The sequence below is a fragment of the Carassius auratus genome, chromosome 21, assembly GCF_003368295.1.
Source record: "Carassius auratus strain Wakin chromosome 21, ASM336829v1, whole genome shotgun sequence".
Classification (NCBI taxonomy): Eukaryota; Metazoa; Chordata; class Actinopteri; order Cypriniformes; family Cyprinidae; genus Carassius; species Carassius auratus.
In genome coordinates this window covers 4,800,120-4,814,170 of record NC_039263.1, presented here as the reverse complement: position 1 = coordinate 4,814,170, position 14,051 = coordinate 4,800,120, and the positions used below count along the sequence as shown (strand labels likewise).

At 34.3% G+C, this 14,051-nt stretch overlaps 2 protein-coding genes across 2 annotated transcripts; both read right to left on the bottom strand.

Moving 5' to 3' along the window:
* Positions 1-758: 758 nt before the first annotated feature.
* Positions 759-4,387, bottom strand: LOC113038300 (lys-63-specific deubiquitinase BRCC36). Its single transcript, XM_026195612.1, has 8 exons — positions 4,163-4,387; positions 3,959-4,078; positions 2,890-2,977; positions 2,711-2,799; positions 2,572-2,627; positions 2,183-2,314; positions 2,049-2,092; positions 759-1,363 (listed from the first exon to the last, which is right to left on the bottom strand). The coding sequence occupies exons 1-8, from the start codon at positions 4,265-4,267 to the stop codon at positions 1,215-1,217; spliced, it is 783 nt and encodes a 260-aa protein (XP_026051397.1). The 5' UTR covers positions 4,268-4,387; the 3' UTR covers positions 759-1,214.
* A 1,799-nt stretch (positions 4,388-6,186) lies between these two features.
* On the bottom strand, positions 6,187-9,632 carry fundc2 (fun14 domain containing 2). Its single transcript, XM_026195611.1, has 5 exons — positions 9,545-9,632; positions 7,751-7,898; positions 7,591-7,666; positions 7,364-7,492; positions 6,187-7,224 (listed from the first exon to the last, which is right to left on the bottom strand). The coding sequence occupies exons 1-5, from the start codon at positions 9,555-9,557 to the stop codon at positions 7,147-7,149; spliced, it is 444 nt and encodes a 147-aa protein (XP_026051396.1). The 5' UTR covers positions 9,558-9,632; the 3' UTR covers positions 6,187-7,146.
* Between the last annotated feature and the right edge of the window lie 4,419 nt (positions 9,633-14,051).

The following is a 14,051-nucleotide window of genomic DNA, read 5'->3' as shown; positions in this document are numbered from 1 at the left end:
AAAATGTTGTCAGAGTATGTGAGCTGACACTGCATTGGGCCATTTCCATAAACCACTGTCACCACAAGAGCAGTGTGAGATCACTGCAGTCTGATCCCATCAAAACAGCTCGCTTTCCAACTATAAATATCATGTAACTCAACTGGACTCATTTTGGTAAATGATGTAGTGTAGCCTTGAGTGACTTACTGTTTTTATACAACAAATGTTAAAGGTCACTATTAATTATGTATAATTATATTTTAGGTAAGGTATTCAGTCTGCACTGCTTACCCAGTGTCACATCTAGAGATTAAGGTCTGTCTGCAGTTCAACAAGGACACCTGCGCCACCTAGTGACAACAAATAAAACAACATGTGACTACTGGCTTTTCTGTTGGAATCATATTTTTTTTGCGCACATAGTGATGCTATGCAATTAGTTTTACATTAATAAAGTAAGGCAAGATAAGTCAGCACCAGTGTGGCTTAACTTGTATAAAATCTTCTAAATACAGTTTAGGACTACAGTTAAAACAACCCTCAATTCAGTTTCAGTACTTTCAAACTACCAACTAAAATATTCATATTTGTATTTAATCTGGAAAAGCTCAACTTTATGACACCAGGGAGCTACCTGACATTCACAGAAACAAGTGAAAATCTGCAATTATGCAAAGTGTTACACGGTTTAAGATGTTAAGATTTTTGATTTCTAAACACACATTCCAAACTGAATTTAGTTAAGGACTGAAAAGTGGGAAAAGAAACATTCTGTATTCATTACGTGACCCTTTTATTTCACATGGTCATATTAAATTGGCATATATGCTCATTCAAAGATTTACAGCTTATAAAAAAAAAAAAATAGCATCAGTAAAATGTCTGTCAGTAACATTTACAGAACCATCAAAGTCATATCCATAAGAGAAAACAACAACAACAACCTTTTAAAGAATATGCAGTGAGTATACATAATACTACTACAAAGATACTAACATGTAATACACATACACACACATTAATATATATATATATATATATATATATATATATATATATATTATATAAGCACTAAGACAGAGCATTACAAATGTGCTGATGTTTCAAAATGTTAAATTACAGACATCCTGTTTTTGCCCTTCCAGTGATTCCTGATCAAAATGTGTCAGTAGGGCAGAAAAAAAACTGTGCTGTCAGTGCAAAATCTTAAGAAATCCAAACAATGATTCTCCTTATAATGAAGCCAGTTCTTGTGTCAGTTGCTCTTTCTCCTTCTGGAGTTTGATGATACTTTGTTTGTTCTGTTCCAGTCGGTCTTCCAGCCACTGCAGCAGCGGGCCGCTAATGGCCGACATCTGACTGCACAGGTTTTTAGTGAACACTGAGAAGCACACATACATGCAAATTACAAAATCACAACGGTAAAAATTGTTCTGTTACACACTTCACATTTGTGAAAAGGTAAGTCCCATACTATACACAAAAAATATAAATAATGATGAATTATCATTTATTTGAAAACAAATATTTTTGCATTATTAACTGAATAATTGATCTTCTATGCATTTTCACATGGAATGTGTATGAATGATCTTATTTATAGAGCCCGGCCGATATATCGATTTGGCGATATTATCGGCCAATATGAGTCTGTCACCGATATATCGGTATCTGCGAATATGCTGCCGATATGAAACTTTTTTTTTTTTTACATAACATCTAATGCAGATAAAATGCTTGAAATAGTGTAATTATTTAGTTTGCCCAGCAGAGCATGCTCCATTGTTTGCTACTGGCGTCTTAGAAGAAACACTTTAAAGTCTATGGAAAACCATTGAAATTTGAACGAGTGTTAGATCACCACATTTGAGTAATCATTGCAAAAAAAAAAAAAATTATGTGTTCATGCATATATTCTGTATATGTATATAATGTTTTCTATATATAGTACCGGTCAAATGTTTGGAGATGCTGTAAAACGTTCCTTTTGTGTGCAATTGAGAAATCAGCTGATTGTATTTACCCACTAATTCCTTCAGGAAATACAAAGTAGATTTAATAATTACCTGATCCATTATGTATCTTTGTGATTGGATCCAGATGAGATAAACTGAAATATCGGTGCAAAAAAATATTGCATGAGGTCCTGAGTAACCATTCACAAATTTAAACAATCTGAAACATAATCCACAAGGAATACCTGTGAATCCTTCTGTATGTATCCTGTTCTTCTTGACACAGGATTCTGGGCAGCTCCACAGCAGACTCCAGACACACTTTCCCGATGGCTTCATGTGGGATTACATGGATGGGGATCTCAATCCGCTCATACCTTGTCATAAGAAAGGAATCCAATTTCCATATTTATGAGCAAAAACACTACACAAAATCCTTTTCTCATCAAATACTGAGAGATCAGATAAACACAACATACGCTACCAGTCAGGTGTGGACGCACATCAATTTATCTTTTTGTTTATGGGACTACATCTAATGTTTTAGATTATGTGCGATGCATGGATCTGAGTTGCAAATCTAAAAATGTAAAGCTTCCAGTTATTCATTGAAATAAAAAAGCAGATTATTTACTCTGAGCCTTTCTGGGCTTGTACTGACTGGAAACAGGTGTACAGGACTCTACCAGTCTGCAAGAGAAACAGAAAGGAAAAGTACTTGTAAAAACGTGACAATCATATAAAAACTCTTCAAGACGATGATCTTAATATACCTTTGTGTTTTTATCTTCTATAAAGCATGAGAAGATGAGTCCAACAAAACCCTGGTCCATCATCTGATACATTGCTTGAGTCCTAACATCTGTATAATGCAAGAAGAATTGGAGTTTCATTCAAACAAAGGTAAGATAAAAATGCATAATTACATGCATTCAATAAAAAAACAACTAACCAACATGTGATGGCCACACAGTGATGTGTGGATGAGAGTGGTACCAGCCCACAACCCTCATGGGACGTCCTGTCATTTCAGCCAACCTGTGCCTCGTATTAAGAAAACTAGCTAATAATATCAGGATTTCACTGAATGATACATTTCATTTAGAATCATTTTAAACATTATGTTAATGCTTTATGAATCAGAAAATGATGTCCACTGATTTATGTACATAATGGGTACAAGTAGTGCATTTTTTCCTTTACATCATTATTTCATTATGAGCATTTTGAATTGAGTGAAAGGTTTAATTGAAGCATGTATTTTGGAAGGTATTAGAATGCATTTAGTATGTCCTCCACTTAATTCAATTCATGTTTACATGTGGTTTATCACATGTAAAAATAATATGACCTTTTGCTTTAATAACAGCGGCACCCAAGGTTATCCAAGACTTCATGGTCTTTATCATCCCGTGTGAGCAGAGAATGTTCCAAAGAATAGATTTTACTGAATAATTTGATAATTTTTACGAATTTACTTGACTGGTGAACTGAACTAGAAATGGTCGACAGAATAGTGTTTACTCGTGGTTGTGTGTTTGTTTGGACATCCTAAAACTTTCCTTATTTGCTAGAAAAAACTACATTTTGAATATTAGATATGTATGCGTACTCTACAACCCCATTTCCAGAAAAGTTGGGACATTTTGTAAAATGCAATAAACACTAGAATCTGTGATTTGTTAATTGTAGTTAAACTTGAATTCACTGACAAAGGCTCAGAGAAAACATGTCCCAAGATTTCACTCACCAACTTAATTGCATTTTGCAAATATAAACAAATGTAGATTTAAATGTCTGCGACAAACTCCAAAAATGTTGGTACAGAAGCATGATTTTTAAGTATTAAATGTTTGTTTGGTATTATAGAAACAGTTACCCAGAGCATTTTAAGACAAGGTTTGTGTTGCAGAATGAAGAAAAACAAGATAATAAAAAACAGGCCCATAAATGACCACTAAAAAGGTTATATAAATAAGAATGCACATATTAAATGTAAGAGAGAGTATGTGAGAGGATATCTCTGCCTCGGTGGACGCTGCTGACAGCTGCTCTGGGGAAATCTCCACTCGGTCTTTCCTCTTGTCTGATCGACGCAGAATTATGACAGAATGGATGTGCACGATGCGGTTTGTGTCCACCTGTTGGTCAATAACAGAGCTGTTGTCGTTCACGCGCATCTATACAGAACAACACAAACACAAACAAACACGAGAACTTCAAACCTCGCCGATGCAGAGCCCCATTACTTCCTCCTTCTCCGTGCTCAGAGCGTGATTCATACAGACTAGAAATGCGTCTGACTCTAAATGTACAGCGCTCACTGCCATTATGTGAAGTATAATCTAACAGTATACGTTTTCTCAGATTTGTGTGTTTGTTTATCACTGTACCGCACTTCCACTTCAGCAAAGCGCATGCGCTACATTCAATTCCTTCCGACAGTAAACAGAAGAGGGACTTTTTTTTACGGTGACCGGGAAGGAATATGTTTTGTTGTATATGGCAAGCCATATTGAAAAAATTATATTTCTGGATTCCAGGAATGAAATCTTTACTTGTTAAATAATCGTATTTCTTGATATCACCGGCGGAATTCTTGATATCAAAAATAGAATCACTCACACATAGATCTTGAATCTTTGGGAAGGCAGCGATTCGATTTGATTCACGATTCATAGGTTTTCGATTCGATTCAAGAAAGATTTTTGCAGATTTAGAACGATTCAGTTCGATCCGATTCACAATTAAATTCGATTCGATTATTACAATTAAATTCTGCATTCTTTGAGTGCATTCACAGGATAATTTAAATGCTTAGTTAGGAGGCAAATTACACAGCAGCCTTTATAGTTAGAGAACCATAGGTTAGAAAAAAATTGACAAAATTGTCCATTGTTAGATGCTATTATATATATATATATATATATATATATATATATATATATATATATATATATATATATATATATATATACACACACACACACACACACACACACACACACACATACAATTCATTATTTTATTATCTATTTAATTTGCTATAAGAAATCAAATACACTGCTGGACAACAATCAATCATTTGTAATCTATAATTTTTTTCTTAATGGCAATTTTATGATTGTTTTATATACAATAAACAATTATTTAAATTTTCTGCACAGAGTAAGGTAGAAAATATACTTTATAGTTTCTGTACTGTAATAAAAAATATGTAAATTAGCACTGCATCGTTCATAAATTGTATTTATTGTGTTTTTTTTCTTCTTAGCGTTTCATCAGTTCATTCTCAGTTTCATTTAAATCGATTACTGTCCAAGATCGGCGATTCATGATTCAAAATACACGTTTTAAGATCAATTCATATGCAGCGTCAGAGTTTGTAATCGATGTATCGAGAAAATGAGTGAATCGTTACACCCCACATTTTTTTTTATTTTGGCTAGAATAAAAAGTGCAAGTCTTAATTCACTATTAAAATATCACAATACCTTGAAATTCAGATGCAATTACAGATAAATAGCTAATCCATTCTGACATACCAAGAAGGTCCTGTCACTTTTATTTGTATAGAATACAGTTTTGTTAGATAGAAGACCCTTCTTCCTCGGCTGAGCCCTTTGAAGCTGCACTAAAACTGTATTTTGGAAGTTCAAACTCGCGGGCACCATAGAAGTCCACTATATGGAGAAAATTTCTGAAATGTTTTCCTCAAAACAACATAATTTCTTTACGACCGAAGAAAGAAAGACATGAACATCTTGGATGTCAAGTGGGTGAGAACATTATCTGTAATGTTTTGTTGTGGAGGTGAACTGCTCCTTTAACAATGTTGTGTGTTCATGATGCTGTGGCGTATCTCCTGAAGTTGTGATATGTTGTTCTGAGCCATATAAAGAGACTCTCTATGGCTCTGATATTGTTCTTGTTTATTGTTTATGACAATAAAGCATAATAGCTTAAAAAGCCACAAAAAGCAACGTCGTTCCCTCAGTGTAAATCGAGATAACTGTTTTACATCGTGTTTCGGAGATTGTCTTATTACTAGGAAATAGCAACTTTTGCAGCTCTAATCCTGGATCCTTTCTGTCACAAAACTGTCCATGACTTCCCTTATGAAACTGTTGTTGTTGTTTTTTGTTGTTGTGAACCCTAAAAACATATAAATCTAAAAAGAATGGCTAATGTCAGGCATGTTGAAGTCTTTAAAATCAATTCTCGAAAATAAGGACTATGAAACAACAAAGACTGTTATAAGTTTTTTACTCCACACAGGTCTTTATTTGAGGTTGCAATATACGAGATAGAGTTCTTCAGATGAACTGAGGAGGGCAGCAATACGCCATTGAAGCGTCAAAGATGCCCCAAATCACAAAAGAAGAAAATATGTTGAAGATTAGGGTGTTTTCTAACCGGAACAAATTTGGAGTTGCACAGTCAGGTCCACTACAAAGAATGAAAGATTTAACTGCAATTTTTCCTCGAAGCTGCAGCTTAGCTTGTCTCTTCATTCTTACAATCAAACTTTCATTAAATCATCAAACTTTCTCTGGCTCTCACTCTTTATTCAACCTAGTAATACGGTTCAGTGAGAATATTATGAATTTGACATCTGGAATACTAACTGGACTTAATATTGTGTGTATTATTTTAACATTATGAATATTATGTGCTGAGCATTAGCTGAAATTTAGAAAAATAGGTCAAACATATTTATGAATATCAAAAAACAACCAAAAAAGGCAAACCAGAATTGTTTAAAAACCGATTGTCTATATACTTTAAACATTTCTGTCATTATTAATTAAAATTACAACTTTTATTGACTCCTCTGTCTTTGAAGTAATGTCCAGATTCACAAACATTTAAACAATAAAATGCACTTGGTTTAGGTCACAGTGTTTTTAAAGGGCCAATTTCAAATAGTTTTAACTATTTACACGTTTAAGCAAGCGGACTTATCAAGTCTGGTGTCAAAAATCGTTTGTACCAAAATAATACAGCAAAACGTTCATATAAACTAAATTTAACCAGGGCTTTAAGTACAAACTAAAGCAATGCACAATCAAAAAAACTGAAAGCATACATTCTTAATGTTTCCTTATGATCACATCCTAACAATCTAATGTTGCTCTACGTTAAATACAAGCTGCAATAATCTGATGTTTGATGACATCCTCAGCATGTAAGCCAATGATTAGGGATCCTATGAAGCCAGACCCAGCAGGAATCCCCCAGCGAAACCTCCCGTGAGAACAATGTTGTTCTTGACAAATACTTGCACCTACGTGGAGAGAAAACATTTCAATGAATGGTCCCTGCTTAAAATCAATGACACACTCTTCATTCCAGTGATAGTGCTTTACAATGAGCTTGTGAATATTACATAAATGCAAATACAGATCCCAACAGCATTTCCTTACCTCATTCAATTTCGTTCTCACTTCTTTAGGAGGCTTGTCTGAATTCAGCTTCAGCTGCTTCTTTGCCTTGTTCACGTCTTGCTCGACTCTTTTCCAGTCTATCTGAATGTATCCTGTGTGATGAGCGATCTGAAAGTGCATTGGAGATTGCTTATATCTTGAAACAATCATAAAGCATTTAGACTCTCAACATGACGGTTACATAAGCACTTGGTTTTACAGTTTACCTGGAGCAAAAAGAAACCGCCGCCGACAGCCGACGCTGCCAGCTTCCCAACTTTCTGAAACAAGTACCCTGCACACCTGAGAGAAACACAAGAGCAAGCGGTTCACTTCTACTCTACTCACGGTGTTAATACGCAAGCATCAATGTTCATAATGACCCACCATCCGCTCACTCCTCCAATGGCCAACTGTTTTGCAACAGCGTACTTCTCAGCAGCGGGTCCGGAGTTATTTTTGCCAAACATCTTGTTCCACCACCCTTGTTTCTTGAGATGCTCTGCCAGTTCTATCACATCTAAGGTTTCGGTGTCTGTTGGAAGAAACACAGTAATATTCTTTTTTTTATAATATATTTCAATGAATCCAGACTTACTTACAAACCACAAGTTAAAATATTCATGCTACAGAAAAGAAAAGCTTTCTTCTTGCCTCTCTTTGATTTTGAGCACAAATATTTTTAAAATAAATAACATTCATTGTATTTTTTAATATAAATTATATTATTTATTCATTCAAATCTCTATTACCTTACTAACTAGTTAGTAAGGTAAGTTAATTTGTAAGTGTATTTTAATTAGACTTTTTTTCTTCTTCCATTATGCTACTTCTCTGTACTTGATGCCTAAATAAAAATATACAAATTTTAAAACAGAAATTAAAAACAAGTTCAAGTTTTCATATTGCATGCGTGTCACTGTTTCTGGTATGTTGAGTCATACCTGAAGGCATAGAAGTGCGTTTAAAGTAAGCATTAAGTCTACTTAGATGTACTGTTGTGGGTAGAAATGCTGGTGAATAATGTACAAGGTCAAAGAGAAAAACAGTGTGATAAAAAACAAGCAGGTGAAAGTGAAAGTGACGTGACATTCAGCCAATTATGGTGACCCATACTCAACATTCATGCTCTGCTTTTAACCCTTCCAAAGTGCACACACACAGAGCAGTGAACACACACACACCGTGAACACACACACAGAGCAGTGAACACGAACGAACAAACAAACACACACACACACACACACACACACACACACACACACACCCAGAGCAGTGGGCATCATTTATGCTGCGGCGCCCGGGGAGCAGTTGGGGGTTCGATGCCTTGCTCAAGGACACCTCAGTCGTGGTATTGCCGGCCCGAGATTCGAACCCACAACCCTGACTTCCCACTAGATTAAATGCAAAGCCACTGTTCTCCATCCAGGTCTGAGAGCTCTCAGCATCTTTACACGATAACCCTGTCCCTGACTAATGACGAAAGCTTGCTGGATTCCAGACTTAAGCCAGACACAGAAATAGAAATAGCCCACAGCTGCAGCCAACAGACAGCACAGTATCACTTTCTTTCACACGCATCTGAAGTAAAGAGAGATGAGACTGTCATGCCAATGCCAGGAGTATGACTTGGCACTCACACAGTGTCTAACTCTTCTTCTTAGGGTGAATCTTTATAATGGTTGTGTAGATTTTCTTTGCATGCCGAGTGAACTGATGTTTCTCTGTCCTTGATAGGATAACTCCAACAGGCTTTTAGGAGCTGGTTATTTTAGCCGTTCTAGTAAACACACCCAAGGTTTCTCACATGTGAAGGACGAGGGGTGTGTGGGTAACTTGACTCATGCCACAAACATTAATTGCTTTTGCATGAGACTTTCTGTGCTTTGCTAGCGTGTGAATATGCGTGTCACAACGTTTTAAATGCGGTATAATTAAAATAATCTCTCTCCATCGTTTAAACCACTTCTTTACGCGGTTCAAATATGTATTTTAATGTGAACTGCACTGCATAGCTTACTGAAGGACGTGTGTTTACACGTGTGTAATCGTAAATCAGCAACTCTCAAGGTCCTTCCGTGACGAGGAGGCTTGTTATAACGTCAAACAGAGAAATGTGGTAATATGCAGTCTTATTTAAATGTGTATTAAGCGATAGAGCTGGAAAAGTGAGGCGCTTACCCTTCTCGGACATTTCCCTGCGTGATTTCTAACCGGTGTTACAATATATTCAGTTCCTGAAATATTTGGTCCCACTGGGTGGCGCTTACATGAATATTCATCAGGATACGTCATCGTGGGCGGGGCCTACAGGAACAGGCGCGTCCCCGCAGTTTCTCTTATGGATTATTTCAAGCAGGTAATAAAGTTTGAAGGAGGTTTCTTAAACTACTCATATGACTGTTCGCATTTTGGGTATCACTTTAGAAAACTGTTTCTTACATACTGCATAACTAATAAGGAATTATTGAAGAACTAACAGGTGATTATTCATTAACTACTGTTAACTGCTAAGGAAGATGTGTTAATTAATCAGTATGTAATATCATTTTATGATTATGTTAAGTAGCGGCTAGCCTAGCTAATCTATAACTAATGTATTCAGTCATACCACCTGAAGAACTACTGTTAATTATCTACTAGTTAAGGTTCAAGAAAAATAACTATGAAGTAACTACTAATGAACAGTTTTACACAATTACATTGAATTGTGACCTTTTCATATAACTGTTAATAGTAATAGTAGTAGTAGTATGAAAATGCAATATTAATAAATGCAATACATTTTATACAGGTTTTGCCTGTGTTGTGTTGTGAGTGTGTCAGCTTCCGATAGGAACCCCACCATGACTCCAGTGCCTTGTGATAACTTACCTTAGTTTTTATATTTTATATACAGTACTATATGTGTGCATCATCAGCATATACCACATTACCATTAATTCAATTTCTGTATGTAAGGCAAAGCCTGAGGAAAAGTGAAAATACAGGTATCCAATTAGTAATTAATAAAGAATTATCAAATAATTCTGCAGGACTTATTTTAACCTGAAACATTAGGCCTATTCTAAAGTGAAAATATTGGGAACCCATTAGTAATTAATTATAAAATCATTCTGCATAACTTATTTTGAACCTGATACACAGGACTGGGGTTTGCGGGGCCCTGGTGAAGGTTGCACCAGTGGGCCCCGTTTGAAATTGTTTCATTTGTATGTTCGTTTATTTTTATTTATTTGTGCTATTTACACAATGTTTAAGTTTTTTTTTTTTCAAGTTTGTAGGTGTCAATGTACAGAAACCGAATAATTAAATGTAAAATAGCACTGATAGTCTTCAATGTAAAAATGAAATATACAATCATACATTTATTCAGACACCTTCAACATTTCTCACATTATTACAGTTTATTTTCTATCGCTTGTAAAATGGTTATAAAATATGACAAGAACTTAGAGTTAAACTGTGTCAGAACAAATTCATCTTGATAATGTCATAACTTTGATAGAAATGTATTTAATGGATTACAATCAACCAAAACTACAGACAACTGTCACGACAATATTTACACAACTATCAATACTTTGACCAATTAAGACAATTGTTTAATTTGTAGCCTATTAATGTCCGACCTCTAAACAAATTACAGCTCATCCATTAACATTGTCCTTTTCATAAATGAACACACAAATGCATTGGTGTCAACTAAAGCAAGGTTAACCTTTGTTTAAGTAATGTTATGATTAGTCCTTACTATTAAGTCATTTTAATAGTAGTTATGGTAACACTTTAGTATAGGGTCCAATTCACACTAATAGTTGCTTATTAGCATGTCTATTATTAACATATTGGCTGTTTATTAGTACTTATAAAGTACATATAATGCATGGCATCCATAATCCTACCCAATACCCTAAACTTAACAACTACCTTATAAACTATTAATAAACAGCAAATAAGGAGTTAATTGAGGCAAAAGTCATAGTTAATGGTTAGTTAATAGTGAGAATTGGACCCTAAAATAAAGTGTGACTGTAGTTATTATTTGTTATTTATTAGTTATTGTTTTCGGCTCTAATAGCCTATTTCCTTTTTTTGACTTTATTGGTTTACATCCAAATGTAATAATAATCTGTGCACTGAACAAAAATCAGCATCACCACAGCTTATTGGATGTTGAATGCTTCACAAATTGAATGTTTCAAAATCAACCAATTATTTATTAGCCACAGCAAATGCACATTGCCAGGTGTGGTGGGTCAAGAACCTTAATAAAAAATAGTGTCATTTAAAAAGAAGTGTATAAAGCCATGGTAATAATATAAAGTGATATACCCTAGTTTCTGTGTAGAATGTATTGAGGTTTATCAATGCATTCATTATGTGGAAATGTATTTTATAGTAAGACAAAAGTGTTTTAAAAATAAACTTTTTATTCATATTTATAGGTAGAAAGCAGAATGTTGGTCAAGAAAAATCATGGGATTAATGGCCAAATTACTACAGCATGTCTAATGAAATATTTATTCAAATATGTATCTATACATTTCCTTCATTTTTGTGAGCTATGCCCGTTCCTGTACATTGCAGACCAGTGTTGTTTTTATGTTGTAAATCAATAAACATCTTGATGAAGATGTTTATTGCAGGTTACACCTTGGGTTTAACAGTCAGAATGAACCCAGAACATCCTAAACTGAAACTGAATGATACATTCTTACTAAAACTGATAAGAGGTAGCAGGCCTGTTTTGTAGATATTAATGGTTAGTATCACTTAATTTGACCAACATTTTAATGCACTGAATACAACAGCTAATGCAACTGAAGCTTAACATTAATGATAATCTTTGTTAAAGAAAGTATGAGGGTTGTGTATCAAAATGATGTTCAGTTGAGTGTAGAGCAACATTCAAGCACACAAACATGCAATTTCAAATTCTTGTGTGGACTTGAGCTATCAGCTTATAATTTAAAGGCTATTTTTATAATACAGACAACACTGGTAGATACAGAATAAAACCACAAGAATAGCCTATATTAGTAAATATTTATTTAAACATGAAATCATACACATTTAAAAAGCTTAATCTCAGTCATTCATGAGAAACTTATAGTTCTACTACTGTCATGGAACGTCAACATGTAACATCTAAGAGAAATGAAATGATCAGTTCAGTAATAGTTCAAGGATAAGCAGAGTACTGAGAAACACATGTAACAGAAACGAAAATGTGAACAGTCATAAGAGTAGTTTAAGCTTAACTTTTTTTTACAATTTAATTACTGCCCTGAGGCGCTCATACTAATAATTTCTGTTCCACGCGCCTGTGCTCGAAGGCCCCGCCCACGATGGGGTATGCTGATGAATATTCACGTAGCGCCACCCAGTGGAACCAAATATATCAGGAACTGAAAATATTGTAACACCGGACGACCATTGTCGTGCGCATTCTCTCCGTCACGTGACAGAAGGCGTTTCGGTTTTATTTTTTTTATTTTATTTTTTTTATGTGAATGCAAACAATACAAAGATGACATCAATGATATACAACTTTATGTGGAGTACACAACATGTATCAACAATATGTCCTCTGAATATACAAAACAAACATACAAACAATTTAACAATTGCTAAAAGGAAAAATATAGAAAAAAGAACATGAGGGTAAGATATTGATTTATATTTCAAGTAGAGTATACAAATTAAAGTCATTACAAATTGAGGTTGTTTTTCTCGCTTTCTTATTTACAGAGGATGAAATAGTATTAAGATACATTTTAAATTCTTTCAGAAAAATTGGTTTGTTGTTGGTGAATTTACATTTATGGATATAGAATTTGCCAAGAAAATAAATTAAATTTATAACAAAACAAGATTTGTTGTTATTTGAATCGGAATCAAAGTGTCCAAAAATAATATCTTTAAAAGTAACAGATATGTCTTGTTGGATATTATTTTTAATAAATGTTTCCACATCTTTCCATATATGTTCAGTATAGGAACATGTCCAAAATAAATGAAAAACAATTTCTGTGTAAACTTGCAAAATGAGCATCTTGTCTCAATATTGTTTTTATATTTAATCATAAAAAAAATAACAGGGTAAAATTTATTTAGTATTTTAAATGATACTTCTTTCACTTTATTGGTGAGAAAATATTTTTGTTGTAAAGACCAACTCTTTTCCACTTTAGGTTTTTAAATAAATTATTCCAGTAGTTCTGCTCATAGGTTCTGCTTGAAGCGGCGATCGGTGTGACATCAAAGTACCGCGAGAGCGAGATTGATTCGAAAGCATAAGCCGCGCGTTCTCGCGGTACTTTGATGTCATACACCGATCAGTTTGCGCTGTTAAAAGTAACGTTTTATAGTGGGCTATATATTGAAAACAGATGCTACCGAAAATATTCAATTTAGGGCATTACTTCATTCATTTTCTATGGTATCCCCAAATAGACTGTCTTGAAACCTCAGAAAGTTATATATCATTTAATTCATTCATTCATTCGTTTGTTTTATCTAATTGGAATAGCAGGATCAAGTTTTTCCTAGGTTTTGAGTCAAAGCACAATTGCTGCCAGAAAAAAGTCCAATAATAATAATAGTAATAATTTTTTTTTTAAACTTTCCAAACTACATGTTCTTGTTCATAATTGTCATGTGGGCAAATTGTCATGTGTATTAA

Excerpts from the sequence above, each read along its gene's own strand:
- LOC113038300 (XM_026195612.1), bottom strand. The coding sequence starts at position 4,267 with ATGGCAGTGAGCGCTGTACATTTAGAGTCAGACGCATTTCTAGTCTGT. Across the intron at positions 4,079-4,162 it reads TGGGGCTCTGCATCGGCGAG|GTGGACACAAACCGCATCGT; the intron begins GTTTGAAGTTCT and ends ATTGACCAACAG. Across the intron at positions 2,978-3,958 it reads CAGCGTCCACCGAGGCAGAG|AGGTTGGCTGAAATGACAGG; the intron begins ATATCCTCTCAC and ends AATACGAGGCAC.
- fundc2 (XM_026195611.1), bottom strand. Across the intron at positions 7,493-7,590 it reads GCGGTTTCTTTTTGCTCCAG|ATCGCTCATCACACAGGATA; the intron begins GTAAACTGTAAA and ends ATGCACTTTCAG. Across the intron at positions 7,225-7,363 it reads TGAGAACGAAATTGAATGAG|GTGCAAGTATTTGTCAAGAA; the intron begins GTAAGGAAATGC and ends CTCTCCACGTAG.